Here is a 16,017-nt window from a genome sequence, read left to right on the forward strand (position 1 = left end):
CTCCTTTATTTATCTCTTTCTACTACCTTACCTTAACACAGGCATTTACTGAGTAGCTAAAATATCAGACAGATCTTCCAATTTCATCCCTCTTTAACTGACCCCTTCAAGATAGACCACCATGGAAGGAAATAGAACAGCTGGGAATATCTTAAGTATCTGAACAATGGTAAGTTAAAAAAGGAAGAAGTCCAAATCTTTATGGAAACTCTTAATTAAAATCACCAGAACTTAACTCGCGCAAGTATTTCAAACTAGTCTTCTACACATTTACAAGAATACCAATGTTGAAACGGTCTGTGAGATTTCACTGTAATTCTTTCACTGATGATATCTCTATGATTTAAGATTTTCTAAGTACTTGTTCTTATGAGGATTCACTATTTCTGATGCTTTTGCTTAACCTTAAGCAAGCAGCCAATTTCATGTTAACCAAAGGCAAAGCATAATACGAAGCTAGCGGCCAGTGGAGAGCAAAAGAAAGAAGTCAAACCAATTTAGCAGCCTATGAAGGAAGGTTAAGATACTTACTGCTGCCTGAAAGCCATGTGCTAATTCTAATAGCAAGTGAACAAGCCTGTCACAATCTGAAAACATGTAATTTCCTGCCTTTGGGGGCACCTGGGCACAAGAAAGACACCTTAACAGGAAGTGGGACAGTTCTGGTGAGCCCATACTCCACTAAAGACCAGCAAGCTTCTGGATAAATGAAGTTACTTGAGGCAAACAGTCTGCTAGTTAAAAAAAGAACAGATTAATAGTGCATATAGCACTACCCAGGCTTTACTCAAAACATTAGGCATCAGCCTTTCTAATAGACACAGTCAGTGATAAAAATCTCAAAGCACAAAGTGGGGAAGAGTTCCTTTCCTGGACAGCATTCATGTGAAATCATGAAATTGGCAGATAATCAGTTGCAGAAAATACTATCTTATAACTTCTGCCACAAAAGAGAACTCATTCTCATCTGTAATAAATTAGCAGTTCTTACTTGGAAGCACCTTTGATGACATCAGTCAACATATCTCTGACCCTGCAACAGAAAGAATTTATACCACGTTCATTATACTATAGCATGAACTTGCTAATTTCCCCTTATGCTTTACACATGTCCATTCTAGGTTAACAATTATCTCATCTAGCTATCAGAAAATTTAGTGCAAATTAATCACAAGCATTAAAACTGTAGAAGTGCTTACATACCACCCAACATTTCTTCACGCTCATGTGCACTACCAATGTTTTATAAAGGGCTCTTATTTGACTTCATACCACTTTTTGTAAAATGCAGGTTCATGCAATAGCCATAAATCTGTTCCTTGAGCTGTTAACACGTAAGTTTCCAGATCACTGTGCTATATCTTAGTATAATAAATGAGAATGTTTTACAATGGACAACATAACAATTTATTCATCATTTTCTATAATCCAGGAACCACTATGGGCAGTTATGCTATTAGACAGTATAGTAACCTGAATCCATTTAAATGAAAGCCATAGGAGTAGTTACAATAGGAGTAGTTACAATTTCTTACACATTACTGTAGCTGATTTATAATATGCTGCTTGTCTGCATTTGTTTAGTTTTGCATTCATATCAAGACAGAACCAGAGATGCAGTGAATTTATTATAATTATTATTATTTGGGTGAGGAAAGAGATCCTGTACACTACAACATACAAGACCATCCTGGCCATGACTGTCATCCTACAGAAAAAGTAGGCACTGTGTGGACAGCACAAATGCTTAAATAGGTACTGAAGTCAGAGCCCTGAAGCACCAAGCAATTAAGGGGGAACAGGAAAAGACATGAAAGCTAAAACTGGGCTCCCAGTTCACTTACTGCTTTGATTTCTCTACTGTTTAAGGGAATTATGTTCATTTTTGACACAGCTTACAATAACACTATTTAGGAAATACAGAGCAGAAATCAGTTCAGGAGAAATCTACAAAAGGAGCATTGCTACAGGCTTTCTTCTCACCTGGAAAATGTTTTTTCCTTGTACCCTATCAAGAAAGGGATCGGGCAGAGCAACAACAGAAAATTGTGCTGCTACTACAATTGTAGAAAAGATTCTTCTACAATACTGTATCATTCTGGATCTTACTATGAAACCCTCGAATTTAGACTTAGCTGGAATAAAACAACAGACACAAACCTTGTATTCATGTTGAGTGGGACTTAGTAACACCTTTTTGACTGAAATGGGCAAAGGGCATTTTGGTTTTGCTTGTACATACTTTGTTCCCAATGCACTTATGAACAAGCACGGAAACAGATATCTATACTGTCCATGGACACATAGTTCTTTCTCTCCATGAAGCCTCCCACTTCCCACCTTGTCCCCCTGGCCATGCACATACACGGCTAAATCCTGGCAGACTAAGACACTCCTCAGCTGACTGAAACAGAAGCAGCTGAGGATATGGATCAGGGTGTGCATCAGGTGTTTCGTCTTAAACAACATCCTTAGGCTCAACATTGCCAACTTACCATATGAACTGAGGTGTGTCTCAGTTCACTATGACATACATCACACCATCTCTTACATTTGTTTTATCAAGCTGTTTTCAGTGAGACAGCTCACTTAGTCTCTACAAGTAAGTTTTACTCTTTGTATAATCCTTCTGCTTTAACGTGACACAAAACAAATACAGTTTTCCATTCCTTCCAGTTGCTCACCCTACAAAATGTCAGACACTGTAGAGGGGAAGGTACCTGTGAACCCCTGCATATGGGAATCCTTACAGACAGTTACCCAGTAGTCTCTTTCTTCCTGCTCCCCTCCACTTGGTCACTGTATCTGGTATGCGTTTTTTTTTCAGTAGTGCTCATACAGTCTTTAAACTTGCAAAACTAAAGGCTTTGAAGTCTTGCCCTCCTCTGCCCCCTCACTTGCCATTACAAGTGATGAGGAGCAGACAGGCAGTTCCTTACCACAGCCAGGCTGTAAATTGTTTGTACTGCACCTCTTCAGGATCCTCTTTTCCATGTTTTAACTGCATCTCCAGTTCTGCCTGCCTCCCCTGCAGAATTACAGAATAAGTCAGAAGTGGATTTCACATGACCAATCATCATAAGATTTCTTCAGAGAACACTTAGGTAATAGATGTAGCCTTTCACTTGAGGGCTACTTCATATGTGAACTTGACTGCTTTTCATATGGGTTCCCACTGTAATACACAATATATTAAGTAAAAGAATTCGTAATTTTTTATTCTGTGAGAGAAAAACAAGCTGCAGATGGCACAAACGGCCACAGATACTGAGACATCTCTCCTAGTCCATGCAAAGACACAAGTTCCCCTGAGAAGGGGTACAACAAGCAGGGAATGAGATTTAGAAACCTGCTAGCTAAAATGGATTCTAACAGCAAAATGTCACTTTCTTGATTCACTACTTAAAGCAGAATTCCTTATTTTTTCCTTTCTATGACCCCAACCTCCCTGTGACCTTCTACAACAGTTCTTTCTGTACCTTGGAGGAGATGATATGGCCTCTAACAATTATTATCTAAATATATTAAGCAGCTTTGCTTTAATGTTCAGTCTTCAACCGAGAGACAACTACATCTCAACTTGTTTAGGTTGTCAGTTATTGTTCCTTGGTAGGTTATTAAGCCTTAAGTGAAAAATATAGGCACATAAGCTGTGTTTTTCAGGTACTGAATGCTTGTAGTTTGGGTGTGCATAAAAACCTGAGAATACAAGAGTCAGTCCTGTAAATCCAGATGTCACTCAAAAGGTGACTCTCCACAGAGATTAAAGGATCATATACAAGACACTGACTAAAGAGAAGGCTGCATAAAAACTATGCAAAAACCTATTGCAATTTGCCCAAACACATAAACATTGGTTTAAGTTCTGTACTAAATCAAGACCTATAGGATCAACATAAAGAGGGTGATTTCAGTCTCAAAAACATGCTGAATGCACAAATCGGCAGAAGTGCTTAAGCATGTGAGTAGATGTAATGAAAGACAAGAGGGCGTTCAGGTGTCCAAAGGGAAAAAAGTCCTCATGCAAGTGTTTTGGTGAACTGGACCCTATTAATGTCTACCTCCAAACTGTAGAAATGATTACTAGTTGTTCAGAAATACTGAACTATGTAGTATCCAGACTATTCATACTGTAGTCTCTTTCGGCCATCTCAGATGAAATGTACTATAGAAGCATGAGGAGTAAGTAAAGATACTAGGTCTCCACTGAGGGACTTCAGAAGCAACAAAAATAGGCTCTATTTCCCTGTAAAATGGCATGAAATCCTGGAGAAGCTTTCAGAAACAAGTCTGGTAAATACCAAGCTTCTCATGAAATCTTGCCTCAGATGGGAAGCAACATAGGAAAGTAATTAAATGCACGCAACGATGGCCCCCTCTGTAGTTATGACCTAAAATTACAATTTGAATAGCTGCTGCCTACTTTGTAATGGGGCTTGCTCAGCTTAGAATCTGGTGTTTTGCTGATGGCCAAGATAAAATTTGCTTTGAAAATGTTAGAGACGCATATGTTTTGCTGCACAGCAAAACAAGGAACAGCCAAAGCTTCTAGAATTCACTCAGCAACCTGAGCTGCTCATGCTGAAAACAGCTGATGTGGCCTGGAAATACAAACAAATAAGCCCTTCTAGTAGCACAAAGAGAGCCTTCTAGAAGGCAGCTATTTGTTAGAAGTTTTTTAGATCATTCCTGTTGAACAACCAAATGACACTACATTGCCCTAGATAACAGGTCAGGTAACCTAACGAAAGAGAGGTTTTAAGATGTTTCCTAATCATTAGATAGGGTAGAAAAATCAAAAGACAAGTCCCTCACAGTGTGACAGCAATGTAGGCTGGTTAATAAAAGTTCTATTTAATGAATCATTCCTTGATAGCTTCTGTCAACTTCATGATACTATTATTACAAAATTCCTACCCAAACTGATAGGTTAGAGGTCTAGCTAAAATTCCACGTTCTAAAAATTCTAAGAATTGACACACTCTGCAACTTGATGCAGGAACAAGACTGCAAGAACCTGAACTGTAAGCAGAAGTTATACTTTACAATGGGTATCCCAGATTGCCATTAACTGAAGACTCATTTTTATTTCCTTTTCATAAATTTTGTTATTAAACACCTCAAGCTGTTTTTTTATATTATTGTAAGTTGCATGGATGCTCTTGCTGGTAGAAATAAAACTCATACCACTTGAATAAGCATTAATGTGCACAATATTATGTACCTCGAAATTACCTGCAGGACTGCTCTGTAGGTTCGACTCATAAATCCTAACCAGGACTGTGGCAGCAGTATGGAGCGGTGCCATTCAGAAGGTTGAATGTTAACCTGTGCAACCCACCAGAAAGGATAGAAGCAGTTACATTAAGTCTAATATATGCAGAACATATGTTCTCCAACATGTGATCTGCAAGCAATCACTTTGCTCATGGCTATAGGGAACTAAAATGATAATGTACTTTGTTCTTCTTTCTGGTTTTACCCACACCAAGTTACCCAGGCCAGACAAAACTGGTTGCTTCAGGTAGTTCAACAGATAACTGATCCCAGAGAAAGCAGTGGAATTATATGTGGCAATAAGCACAACAGTTAGTAGCACTGGCAGGTAAAAATATGTATATAACAAAGATGTTAGTGCAGTTTATGTTTGTCATAGTTTTTGTAAATCTTAGGTGCTTCTAAAAGCTTTAAACAGACATTTAAGATAAAAACAAGTAGATGACTACCTAAATGCAAGGGAGATTGTTCAAAAGGAGTTAGTATCCATGACTGGGGTATATATAACTATGTTCGAGTACGTAGTTCAAACTTCCTTTAATGAAAGGAATTGTTAAAAAAACCAAACTAATCACAAAGTTTCTTTCTAGGCAGCACCAGTATAGAACTAACAGGAGAAAAACCACACTGCCTCAAAGATAGTTTAAAGAAATATGCAACAGCTCTCCCTGCCTGCCTCCAAATCTCACACAGGTATGACAGCCTCAACTTCACAACAGAATAATAACTCAAACAGTCAACTACACAATCTGATGTATGTGCACAGACTTTCCTCATAAGCCCAAGGTTGTTCTCTTCAGCAAGCACCATAGCAAACTGACTCAAAGACTTTTTCAGAACATGTTGAAAAACAAAAATGAAGTCAAGTCATCTCAGTAACAAGCCATTTTCTAGCCCTTGGTAGCTTAACAACATAGTTACAGGGGCAAGTTAAACAGAAAGGGTCACAAATTCAAGGCCACCAAGAAAGTTCTTCCAGACATCAGTGCTGCATGATGCATGTACCTCTCTCCATGCAATTTGCATGTTATGAAATTTATAAATCAAAATATATTAATTCACAAAAAATGTGTATCACAACTAATTAGAAGAGTCTCTATTTCCCTCTCTCCATGACGGGCTTAAGTGCAGCAACATTTTACTAAGGTGAGATAGGAGTTCAGGTGTCTTCTCCTTTTAACTGCTGTGTTTTCAGACCCACAAACATCATAAGCTCTGTAATCAAAATGATGGGTGTGTATTGTTATATCTCCTTATATTCCATGGTGGGCATACAGAATTGATTTTTCTTGCTACCATCCAATTATTTCTACTGTCTGCCTCTACCAAAAAGATGAAAAAATGTCATCATAGCCATTTGGACTCCATTGGAAATAAGTTATTTAATCTCAGCAGTTTCCAGGGTAATCAGTTTTTAATAAAGGAAGGGCAAACATGTCAGGTTGAGATGAGACGGGATATATCTCAGTATCCGCTGTTTAAGGCCGATACTTTCTATTTCTAAATTAAAAGAACATGCCAGACTCCCTGAGTAATGGAAAAACCCTGTGGGCGGGGATTAAAAATTGTGCAAAGCCCACCTAGAGTAACTAATCTTGCCAGGCTTAAGGTTATTATTCTTCCTTTTTATTCCTCCTATTTTATTTTATTACAAAGACTAGACACTGTTAACGTGTAAAACACTGCATGCCTCAAGGTATGCAAACCCCTCCTTTCTCCATCATGTGCTCCACTGGCCTCCTCTGTACAGAATGGTTAACCAAGACAAGCAACTGAACTTCCCTTGAATTATCTTCCTAAGCCTTCCTGCTTTATCTCCTCTATGTCCCTCATGATCTACATAAAGCAGTCAATATTCTTTCTTTACATGGATTTTATAACATAAAACAAAGGACTGTGGTAAAGCTTCACACCCACCGTCAGTGGCGAACAGTTTTAATTACTAACACTCTATACAAATAAATACAATCTAAAAGTCAACCAGTCAAAAGAGATGACCTACTCCACCCCACAGCCCATACAAATACACCCCACAGAAAAAAAGAAATCTCATCTTTAAATGATGCAGTAACATTAGTCCTTCCTTTTTAGCCAAAATTTTATTGACACACCCCTCTCATCTCTGCTTATCAATTCCTCCAACAAGTTGATGAGCGGTCAAGGCTCCAGTCAGAATTGTTTGCCTTAGGTTCCCAAGGCATCTGCAGCAACTCCAGTCTTCACCTTTGCCTCTACTCTGAAACTATTTTAGACTTGTGCATTTAGATTTGCCTGGTCTCATGGAGATCTATGAATTTCACCGTGTTATCCACACCTGTGCACCAGCGCAAAAGCAGGCCTTCAAAACACTTCAGGTGCTCATGCAGAAAATATAAAGCTTTAGGTGTACTGTTGCATTTAAAGCAACTAGACAACATGGTCTAATCAGGAACATATTATTAGTACCTTGCACATCTTATCTAAAATTTGCACATGTGCTTGATCACCAGCAGAACTGCTGAGCAGCTTTTGATTAACTAACTTACTTCATGGCAGTAAACATTTTGCAGATATGTGGAACGAGAGGAAGACAAGAGGGAATTGAACATCTTCACATAACAAAGAACACTCAAGTAAAATTCATCTACGACTGAAAATGATTGGATATAGTGCTGAAGATTATCTCACATAAGCAGTGCTGATACCTGCTATTTCAGTACAGGATACCAGCAGTCTTTAATTCTCCTCTATCACTGGATACACAATGATAACAACAACTACATTAAGCGTTGGTTAACTCATATGAGCAAGCATAGACAAAGCTGACAGTAAGTGAAGTTCAGATTCTTTTGAGTGTGCACTTTATGTGTAAGATATTGGGCGGGTGGGAGGCATGGGGAAGGAGGCTCTGAAGGGACTTCTGAACCAATGATGAGTGGTTGTGAAACACTGCCATACTGGTCCTGGGATGTCCTTAGGAGGCAGCACAGCCAGACCAGGCTGCCAAGTAGTTTTCAAGGAAGAGCTGCAGCCTGACGTCTGAGACAATAAGAAACAGCATGAGCTAGGAGCTAGTAATCTGAGCCTATTGATTGATGCTTAAGAAGGACATGTCTCCCTGAAAAGACACACAAGTGTAGACTGTGCTGGCCGAAACCCAAGACAGGGAATGCTGGCAAACCACAGGAGATACTACTCCTGTACTTCAACACTTCCAAATAGACACGGCACAAGTTTTGCACGCTTCTGCAAGACTGGAAAGTAATTTCAAGTGAAAACAGAAGCTCACTTCCCCTCTCCAGTGCACTCCCAATAAAAACCAAACACCATGGTAAGATCCGGATGAGCCTTCTTTCAGCCCTGGTGCCTTTGCTGCTGCCATAGATCTTTGTATATTGCTCACTCCTTTTGGACTGATACATACCCAGCAGGGGGCACAGAAAACAGATTTAGGGAACAGTGAAATTAAGCATGTTTCTATCACTTCCCTAGGTATCTAATTGAGATAATACTGTTTAAAGAACCTAGAAACTATGATATCATTGATATTTATGGCCCATCTTAAAGTCTGCTGTAGAGTAGTAAGTTCTTTTACTAGGTACAACAGGTTTCCACTTTGATAGCCCTGCCAACTCACATGGTCCCTAAATTCAGCTCATCTCTAACACGTGTGGCTGTGAAAACATGTTTTAGACAATACCCATATGTCAGTGAGATGTTTAGGCGTGTATTTAAATGCCCTTCTCACATATGGGACATATAAACTGCAGCATCAGTGATTTCATAAATAAGGCGAGCGTTACACATCCATATGAATGAAACTGTGAAGTAGCATCTCTTTTCTTCTCAAATTTTGCTTAGAGGCTCGCTCTTTTTAACATACTTGTAAGCATACACTTCCAAATCCTCCCCCCAGCATTCCTTTGTGAGAAAAAAATTGCCCGTCTTTCTCCAAGGCACATTAGACCGAGGAGGAAAAAAGCAAAAATCTGTGAACAAACTTACTTCCTGAATACTGTTTCATCACTGGAGGAGATACATTCAGTAAATTCAGTAGTGGAAACCAGCACAAAGTAGTTCATAGTCTGAACTACATCCACTGAAATACCTAGGCACAGAAGAATACACTACAGCAAATTCTGTCCCAGAAAATCCAATTATCATCTTAAGGTACTTCACATACAAGGTTTGAATAAGCCCTTGAATCTCTTGATTACATCAAAATCAAACCAGAAAAGAAATGTACAGAAGGAGCTTTCCACTTTAGTGCTTAAAGATGCATGTCACCACAGCACATCTAATGAATGCACTTAAAACGGAAGCAGGGAATGCTTAATCTGCGAGTATGCAGGTGCCTAACATGATTATTATTTGCAGAGCAGTATTTAATACTGTACAATTCACCAATGGCACCCACCTTTGCCATTGTGCCTGTAAATATTACTCACTATTAAGGCAAAACAACTGTGCTATTTCCAACATAAAGCAAGCACTTGAATATTGAGAAACATGCAAAGGCAAGACCATCCTCCTTTATTTGAAAAACACTGCATCGGTTCAGACTGTCAAAGCCACCATTTATCACATCTGTACACATCTGTACAGCAGGCTGCCTCTGTGCTTTTTGCATGTAGCATAAACTGTTCCCTTCACCTCCATTAAAGAAAGGATGGGTAGCTAGCTGAAAGCCTAATAACTTTGACCCAAAACATACATTTACAGAACCATCAAAACATATGGTACACGATGTCAACATATGTGACTATTCATCCTCATTCATTTTAACAACAGAGGTAAGTGAAGCTGGTAAGAGATTATTCCTATAAACTCCTAGGGAAAATTACTCTGAAAACTAAACAGTCACAGGTAATTATTAGCTAATCTAGCCCAGGTGACTGTGATAAACCTCAGGAACTTCTTGTACAGTATTATCCAGGCAGCCGCAGAGCAAACAAAGAAAACCCATGGTCTATGTGACTTCTGACCACTGTGAATACACTTACACGTCCTCTCAAACAGACATTAACAAGCTCTGTTTAATAATCAATCAAACAGCACATCCCAATTTCTGGGGGAAGATGATCTTCCTCTTTCAAGTCACCAGCGACCAGTAAAGAGCAATACAGTATTTCAAATGCACCACTATTTATTGAACATATGTTCTGCCTCCCATGAGATACCAGTCCAAATAACATCAAAAAACCCTTCTGCATCTTAATCTGATCCTGCTGACAGGTATTACAGCTGCATCCAATCCCTCAGCTAGAAGAGCACCTAGGAGATAGAGTAAGCCTGGCCAATTAAGGTTTAACAGCAAATTACCTTTTTACTGTTGATGTTACTGTTAGATTTGAATGGCAGCTAAACCCAGGTATTTGTTATTTGTATGCTTTATAGACTTCTAAACATGCAAGAAGAAATTCTTTCCTCTGCATACAAACCTCATGTAACTCGGGTTTTTTTGGTAGCAGAATCTCAGGCATCACACTTTTACACATAAAGAATCTCACAGAAATTAAGCTGCTTGCATCAAGCCCCTCCCCATGTTCCAGTTTTCAAAAATTAAGCATAATAATGGCAACTAAGCATATGCAGATGCAGACAGATATGCAACCTGTAGATTCACATTCTACAGATGTGAGCATAGATCAAATCACTGAAGAGAGAAAAAAGTTATTATCCCAGTATGGCAATTATATTGATGACTGCTATTCCCTAACTAAGGAAATGCCAACTGCTCGGGATTTTTAGAGATAAAATAAATGGATGCTTGCTATCTCCCAATTAATTGTAATTTCTTGATGTTTACATCCACCTCACAGTTTTCTCAGAGCTTTATGCTGACTGCAATGCTTCAGAGGAAACTTGTTCTTAATGAAACGCTTCTTCCTTTACCTAAAAAGTCACTATAAGAGTCAAAAAACCAAAAAACAAACAAAATAAAAAGCAGTCAAAGCAGTACCAGTGTCATTCTGGTAATTTAAAACCCCTAAAAAACCTGCTTAATGTGCTGTGTTGAACTCTGAAGCAATGACTTTGCAAAAACACGTTAATTCCAATAGCCACTGCAGGGAAAAGGTGAGCCTAGGTCCTACTAACTCAATTTTCTTAGACCAATACTGCTATTTCATAGCTTTATAGCTTAAGCTCCCTGTTTTTACTGTTAAACACTGCTCGCCAGAAGAACACCGAGAACTAAACAAACACTAAGGCATGAAATTCTGATGGATGAGCCCAGGGACTCACTTCTTTTCTAGCCAAAGGCCCAGATACCTTTTTCCTGACAACCCTAACTCCAACTGTCTCTATGTACAAGGGAAAAAAAGGCAAGAAAAAACATTTTTGTCTGTTAAAGCAGTGTAAGCTGAGAACAGAAATACTGATATATTTTGATCAAAATTTTATTGTTATTGTAAATTTTCACTAAAGCGGTGCAGTTAGGATTGTCTGAAGATGTTTTGCATTTAGGTTTATATTTCAAACATAACTGGATCTCTTTTTAGTTTTACTACACCTTGAATCAATTGACTTTGTAAAATACTGAGATACTTAATATAATATTTCTGTCTCCAGTCACTGGTATGTATTCACTAACTCCATCCAGTTCACCACATTCAATAAAAAACCCACACTTTGTCAAGCAAACATTTTAAGGTTGTGTTTCTATGAAGGTAGCTTGTTAGCATAAGAAAAGTCAATTTTTGATGTGTTGCTGGATGTTACAAGCAATGCTAGTACACACAAATAAATAATTAATTTTTTTTACCAGAAATTGTATTTGGTGCTTTAGTAGGGCAACAGGCGAGTGTTTACAACATAGTAGTTTAGAATTGATCTTCATCCCACTGTAATCCCACTATAACACTTTAATACATGGCTTTTATTACAATATAATTAAGTATGCTTTTCTCCAGAACCTCTGGCACTGAACCCAGGTCCCACTGAATGAAGCAACTACATAGAAGGCAGAGCTTTTCTTTCTGGATGTTGTGTAAGCCCACGCTTCATTCATAACTTGTTACTCTAAATTTGCTCCTCTGGCATATTTTGCAATATTCTTGTGGACTTCCCCTGGTGCTCTCCACTGGAGCACCCAAGTAGTTAGAAAACACTCATTAATTTATTTGCACACTCCTATGATGATGAGGGGTATTATCTCCAGTTTCTGCTTTCACTCTTTAGCAGTAAAGCTGTCAAGATGGAAAATATCTATTAAATTTGCATACATGATTAGATAACTTGAGATCCGTGTTTAAGGGTGGTTTTTGTTCTTTATTTTTACTAGTTTGAGAGAAGAACTTGCCATCTGAAGTACTTCATAATGCTGTTGACACTGCCTTCATAACACAGCACCGGGAAGAGATTTCTTTACCCCAGTCCAACCGGTGCTGACTAGCTTTCATCCTTGTACGACTTGACCTAACTTCTACTGGGATTTCATGTGGTGTCTCTGTGGTCACAAGACATGATTATTACTTTTTGTGGCTTTTCAGTTTAGAAGGACCAAAATTATAGGATGTTTTATGATAGGTAAAAATCTTATGTGTACGCTAGCACATGGAAGTGTTTGAGAGATGGTACAGAGCTGGAAGACTGCACCAGGTAGAAGCAGCCAATTCCAGCATGGTACACATTCACATCGCTGAACTGGAAACTTCAGGCAAACTATGCTGCAGAGAGGTTTGCTAGAGAGGGATCTAGTTCATTTGCTTCAAAGAGACCAAGGGAGTGAACCAGTACAAATGCAGTGTGAACAAGCAGGGAGCAAGACCTGAGAGCAAAGCCTGGAAGGAGCCATGCAGATGCATCACAGGATCAGAACGTAGCACCCATGCATTTTCCACTGCAGACACCCATCTTCTGTGTCAGGCTTTCAGTTTGTAAACAGAAAACTCTCCAAACCCTGTGCACGCAACCTTCCCACTCAAACCCTGTGCTATACTTATTTCATAACAGAAATTGTTCGGTGTCATTGATTTTATTAGCATCATAAAGGAATTTTGCAGCAGGTAGGCTTTAGGTCTGTTGGGTGTCACTCACAAACCAAAATCAGGACCCAGACACACTCCCACCTGCAACCCGTATCTCATTCATTCTACCTCTTCCAACTTCTGCAACAAGTACAGTGTGAGTGTTAGATAAAACACTTCCTTTTATCACACAGTTCTGGTTCACTGTCAACACAGGATGCATCCTGTGCTCTGAAGAAATGGCTCCTCTGTACAAACAGCGTACGAATTATCTTTAATAGCACCAAACTGCCTGCACATGGGACAGAGAAAGGACTAATAATGGGACTGTTTAAGCTTTTCTATCCTTGAAAAGTAGAACAGCAATTGGCATTGCTGGGGTGGAGGGCGGGGGGAATCTTTAAAATGTCCAGACATTCATACATTGTTTTCTTTTCTGGATATTCTGCCTAAGACTCAATCTAAATTTTATAGAAGTTTTTTTATCATCATCTATGATCTTTTGCTCATATCAGACTAATTCATACATTCTTATTTATATCCTGTGAGCAGAAACTTCACCCTCAGATGCATATAATTAACCTTTGCAGCAATACAAAATGATCGTATTAACAGAGTTATTTTATGAACTTTTAAAGAGATTAATACACTTCCGCTTATGTTAATAACTGCTCTCATTGGCATAAAATTGGAAAAGGAAGACTTATTTTCCCTAGATCCAGTTTAACTACTTATTTTGTTCTACTGCTCTCCAAATTTTTCAAAGATCAACATTCATATCAACCATAAAAGTACCATAATTCTAGACTCTCTGAAAGATTTTGTTACAAGCACTTTATTTCCTGTAATGATTAAGTGGGGGCTTATTTTGTGCCCTTTTTTCAAAACCACACTGAAGGTAACTGCATTGTTTCAGTGGCATAAGCCTAATAGGTCAGGGAGCTGAAACATTTAAGAACAGAATAAAATAGCGAGTCGTAGCAAGGTGTAGATGTCATTTCCCCAGAGAGTCCCATCATTGTTCAGACCTGCTATTTACCTGCAACTGGTTACACGCGACAAGTATAAGGCAGGTATAGTAGTCTGCAAGGCAGATAAAGGCAAAGGTCAGCTTCTGTTTGTTCTACTGATTTTTCAGAAAAGGTACTTCAGTACTGAACAGTTAAAAAAGTATTTACATGTTCAATTCTAGTTAGTTGTCCCTCACAGCAACTTTAGTTAATTTTGATACATTCATACATGCCATTGCTAGCTGACACTAATTCCTAATTAGCATAAACAAATGAGGTAGTAAGGCAGGGAAGTAAGCATAATTCTTCTGAAAAGGGAAGAAAAGCCAGCAACTTACCTCATGAATGAGGGCTACCAACATTTGCTGGAAATTGCGTCCCCTGCTGGCCAGAAATCGATTTATAGGCTTGCCATCTTTGCCCATATGGACTGGAAGGTCGTAACACAACAACATGCCAGCTTAAAGAGGGAGGGACAGGGAAAAGAAAGGTCAATACCAATACAATACTAACAGTTAAGAATTCCTGCATAAGTCAGTGGAGAACCCAAAGCAAAGTAAAGTTAATTTAATAAAGCCAACAATTTAAAAGTGTATGTAGGCATATGCAAGTGGTGTAAAACATCGTTTCTTAAACTGATTTACTCTCAGATTCATAGAAATCTTTGGGTCAAAGCATGTATACCTGTCTAACTTCAAGAAAGTGACAGCTTACCTGCAAGGCCTGGCGTCATGCCTGGTTGTTTGTTCCTCTCATACATTTTCAGCAAGAAGTTTGGAACACTTGCCATGGTCTTCCCCTGGTCTGAGTGTGTGGTCCCTCCTCTCAAGGCTGAATGATACACACCACGCGGCATGTTGGTCATCTCCTGTTTCACAAGGGATGCTGCAAACTCTTCAAATGCTGGATGAAGTGCAAGAAAATAAGGAGAGAGGAAAGGGAATGTCAGAGCCTGATGACTGAGCGAACAAACAAACCCTGGAAAACCCAAAATGACACCTGTGCTTCAGGGGAGATACGCTTAGATAAACTAGTAATGACACATTCAGATGAAAGCTGAAGGTCAAAGAATTGAGAACTCTTAGCAAGTCTCTCTGACACCACACTTGCTACCACTGCAACTTCAAGAAGCTCTGAGTAAGTCATGTCAGATACTAAGACTGGGAAGAAATATAGCCTTAACCATTCCATGAGGTACTGATTGCATTCTTTGACTGCTGCACCAGTAACACTGGCATGTGCTGACAGAAGGACAATGAGAAATAAAACTGATGTTTACCAACATAGTGAAAAGTATTGTCTCTAAACCCAGGTTGTTCTTAAAGAGATTTAAAAGAAGCACAATGCAAAGAGGGTAGATGGAGAGAGAGCATATATATGCAAACAAGGGATACAGAGAGCGCTGAGTATCACCTTGATTTCTGTTACCATAGCAGTACAAATTGTTTATTAAGTTCTGTGCTCTCAAGCTACCAACTTTATAATCTAACCACATATAAAATTATACAGAATTTAATACAAAGTTATTGTTCATTTGTGAAGCCAATCTGAAGCAGCCTTTACAGGCAGGCACACGTTAGAAAAAAGGGTTATGTTTCTCTATGTACCACGTATGTACATATATATGACTGCATGGTGTTTGTTTCCACATCACAACCGGGAGCCAGCATTGTACCAGTACCTTGCAAACCTGGTATGTTTAAAAGTCTGTTAGTGCTTTCATTATACAACTGAGGTCTAAGGCGATTTATAACAACTGTTTCACACTAGGCTTGAAACTT

General features: G+C 38.9%; 1 protein-coding gene across 2 annotated transcripts in view; it reads right to left on the bottom strand.

Moving 5' to 3' along the window:
* FOCAD (focadhesin) overlaps window positions 1-16,017 on the bottom strand; it is a 138,035-nt gene that overhangs the window by 43,496 nt on the left and 78,522 nt on the right. For both annotated transcript variants that reach the window (XM_052778443.1, XM_052778442.1), the window contains 5 exons: window positions 14,951-15,139; window positions 14,575-14,696; window positions 5,236-5,328; window positions 2,940-3,028; window positions 992-1,033 (listed from right to left, as the gene is read on the bottom strand). In XM_052778443.1, the coding sequence (XP_052634403.1) occupies window positions 992-1,033; window positions 2,940-3,028; window positions 5,236-5,328; window positions 14,575-14,696; window positions 14,951-15,139 (535 nt within the window). The remainder of the gene's footprint in view (window positions 1-991; window positions 1,034-2,939; window positions 3,029-5,235; window positions 5,329-14,574; window positions 14,697-14,950; window positions 15,140-16,017) is intronic.

Source organism: Harpia harpyja, chromosome Z, assembly GCF_026419915.1.
Source record: "Harpia harpyja isolate bHarHar1 chromosome Z, bHarHar1 primary haplotype, whole genome shotgun sequence".
NCBI lineage: Eukaryota > Metazoa > Chordata > Aves > Accipitriformes > Accipitridae > Harpia > Harpia harpyja.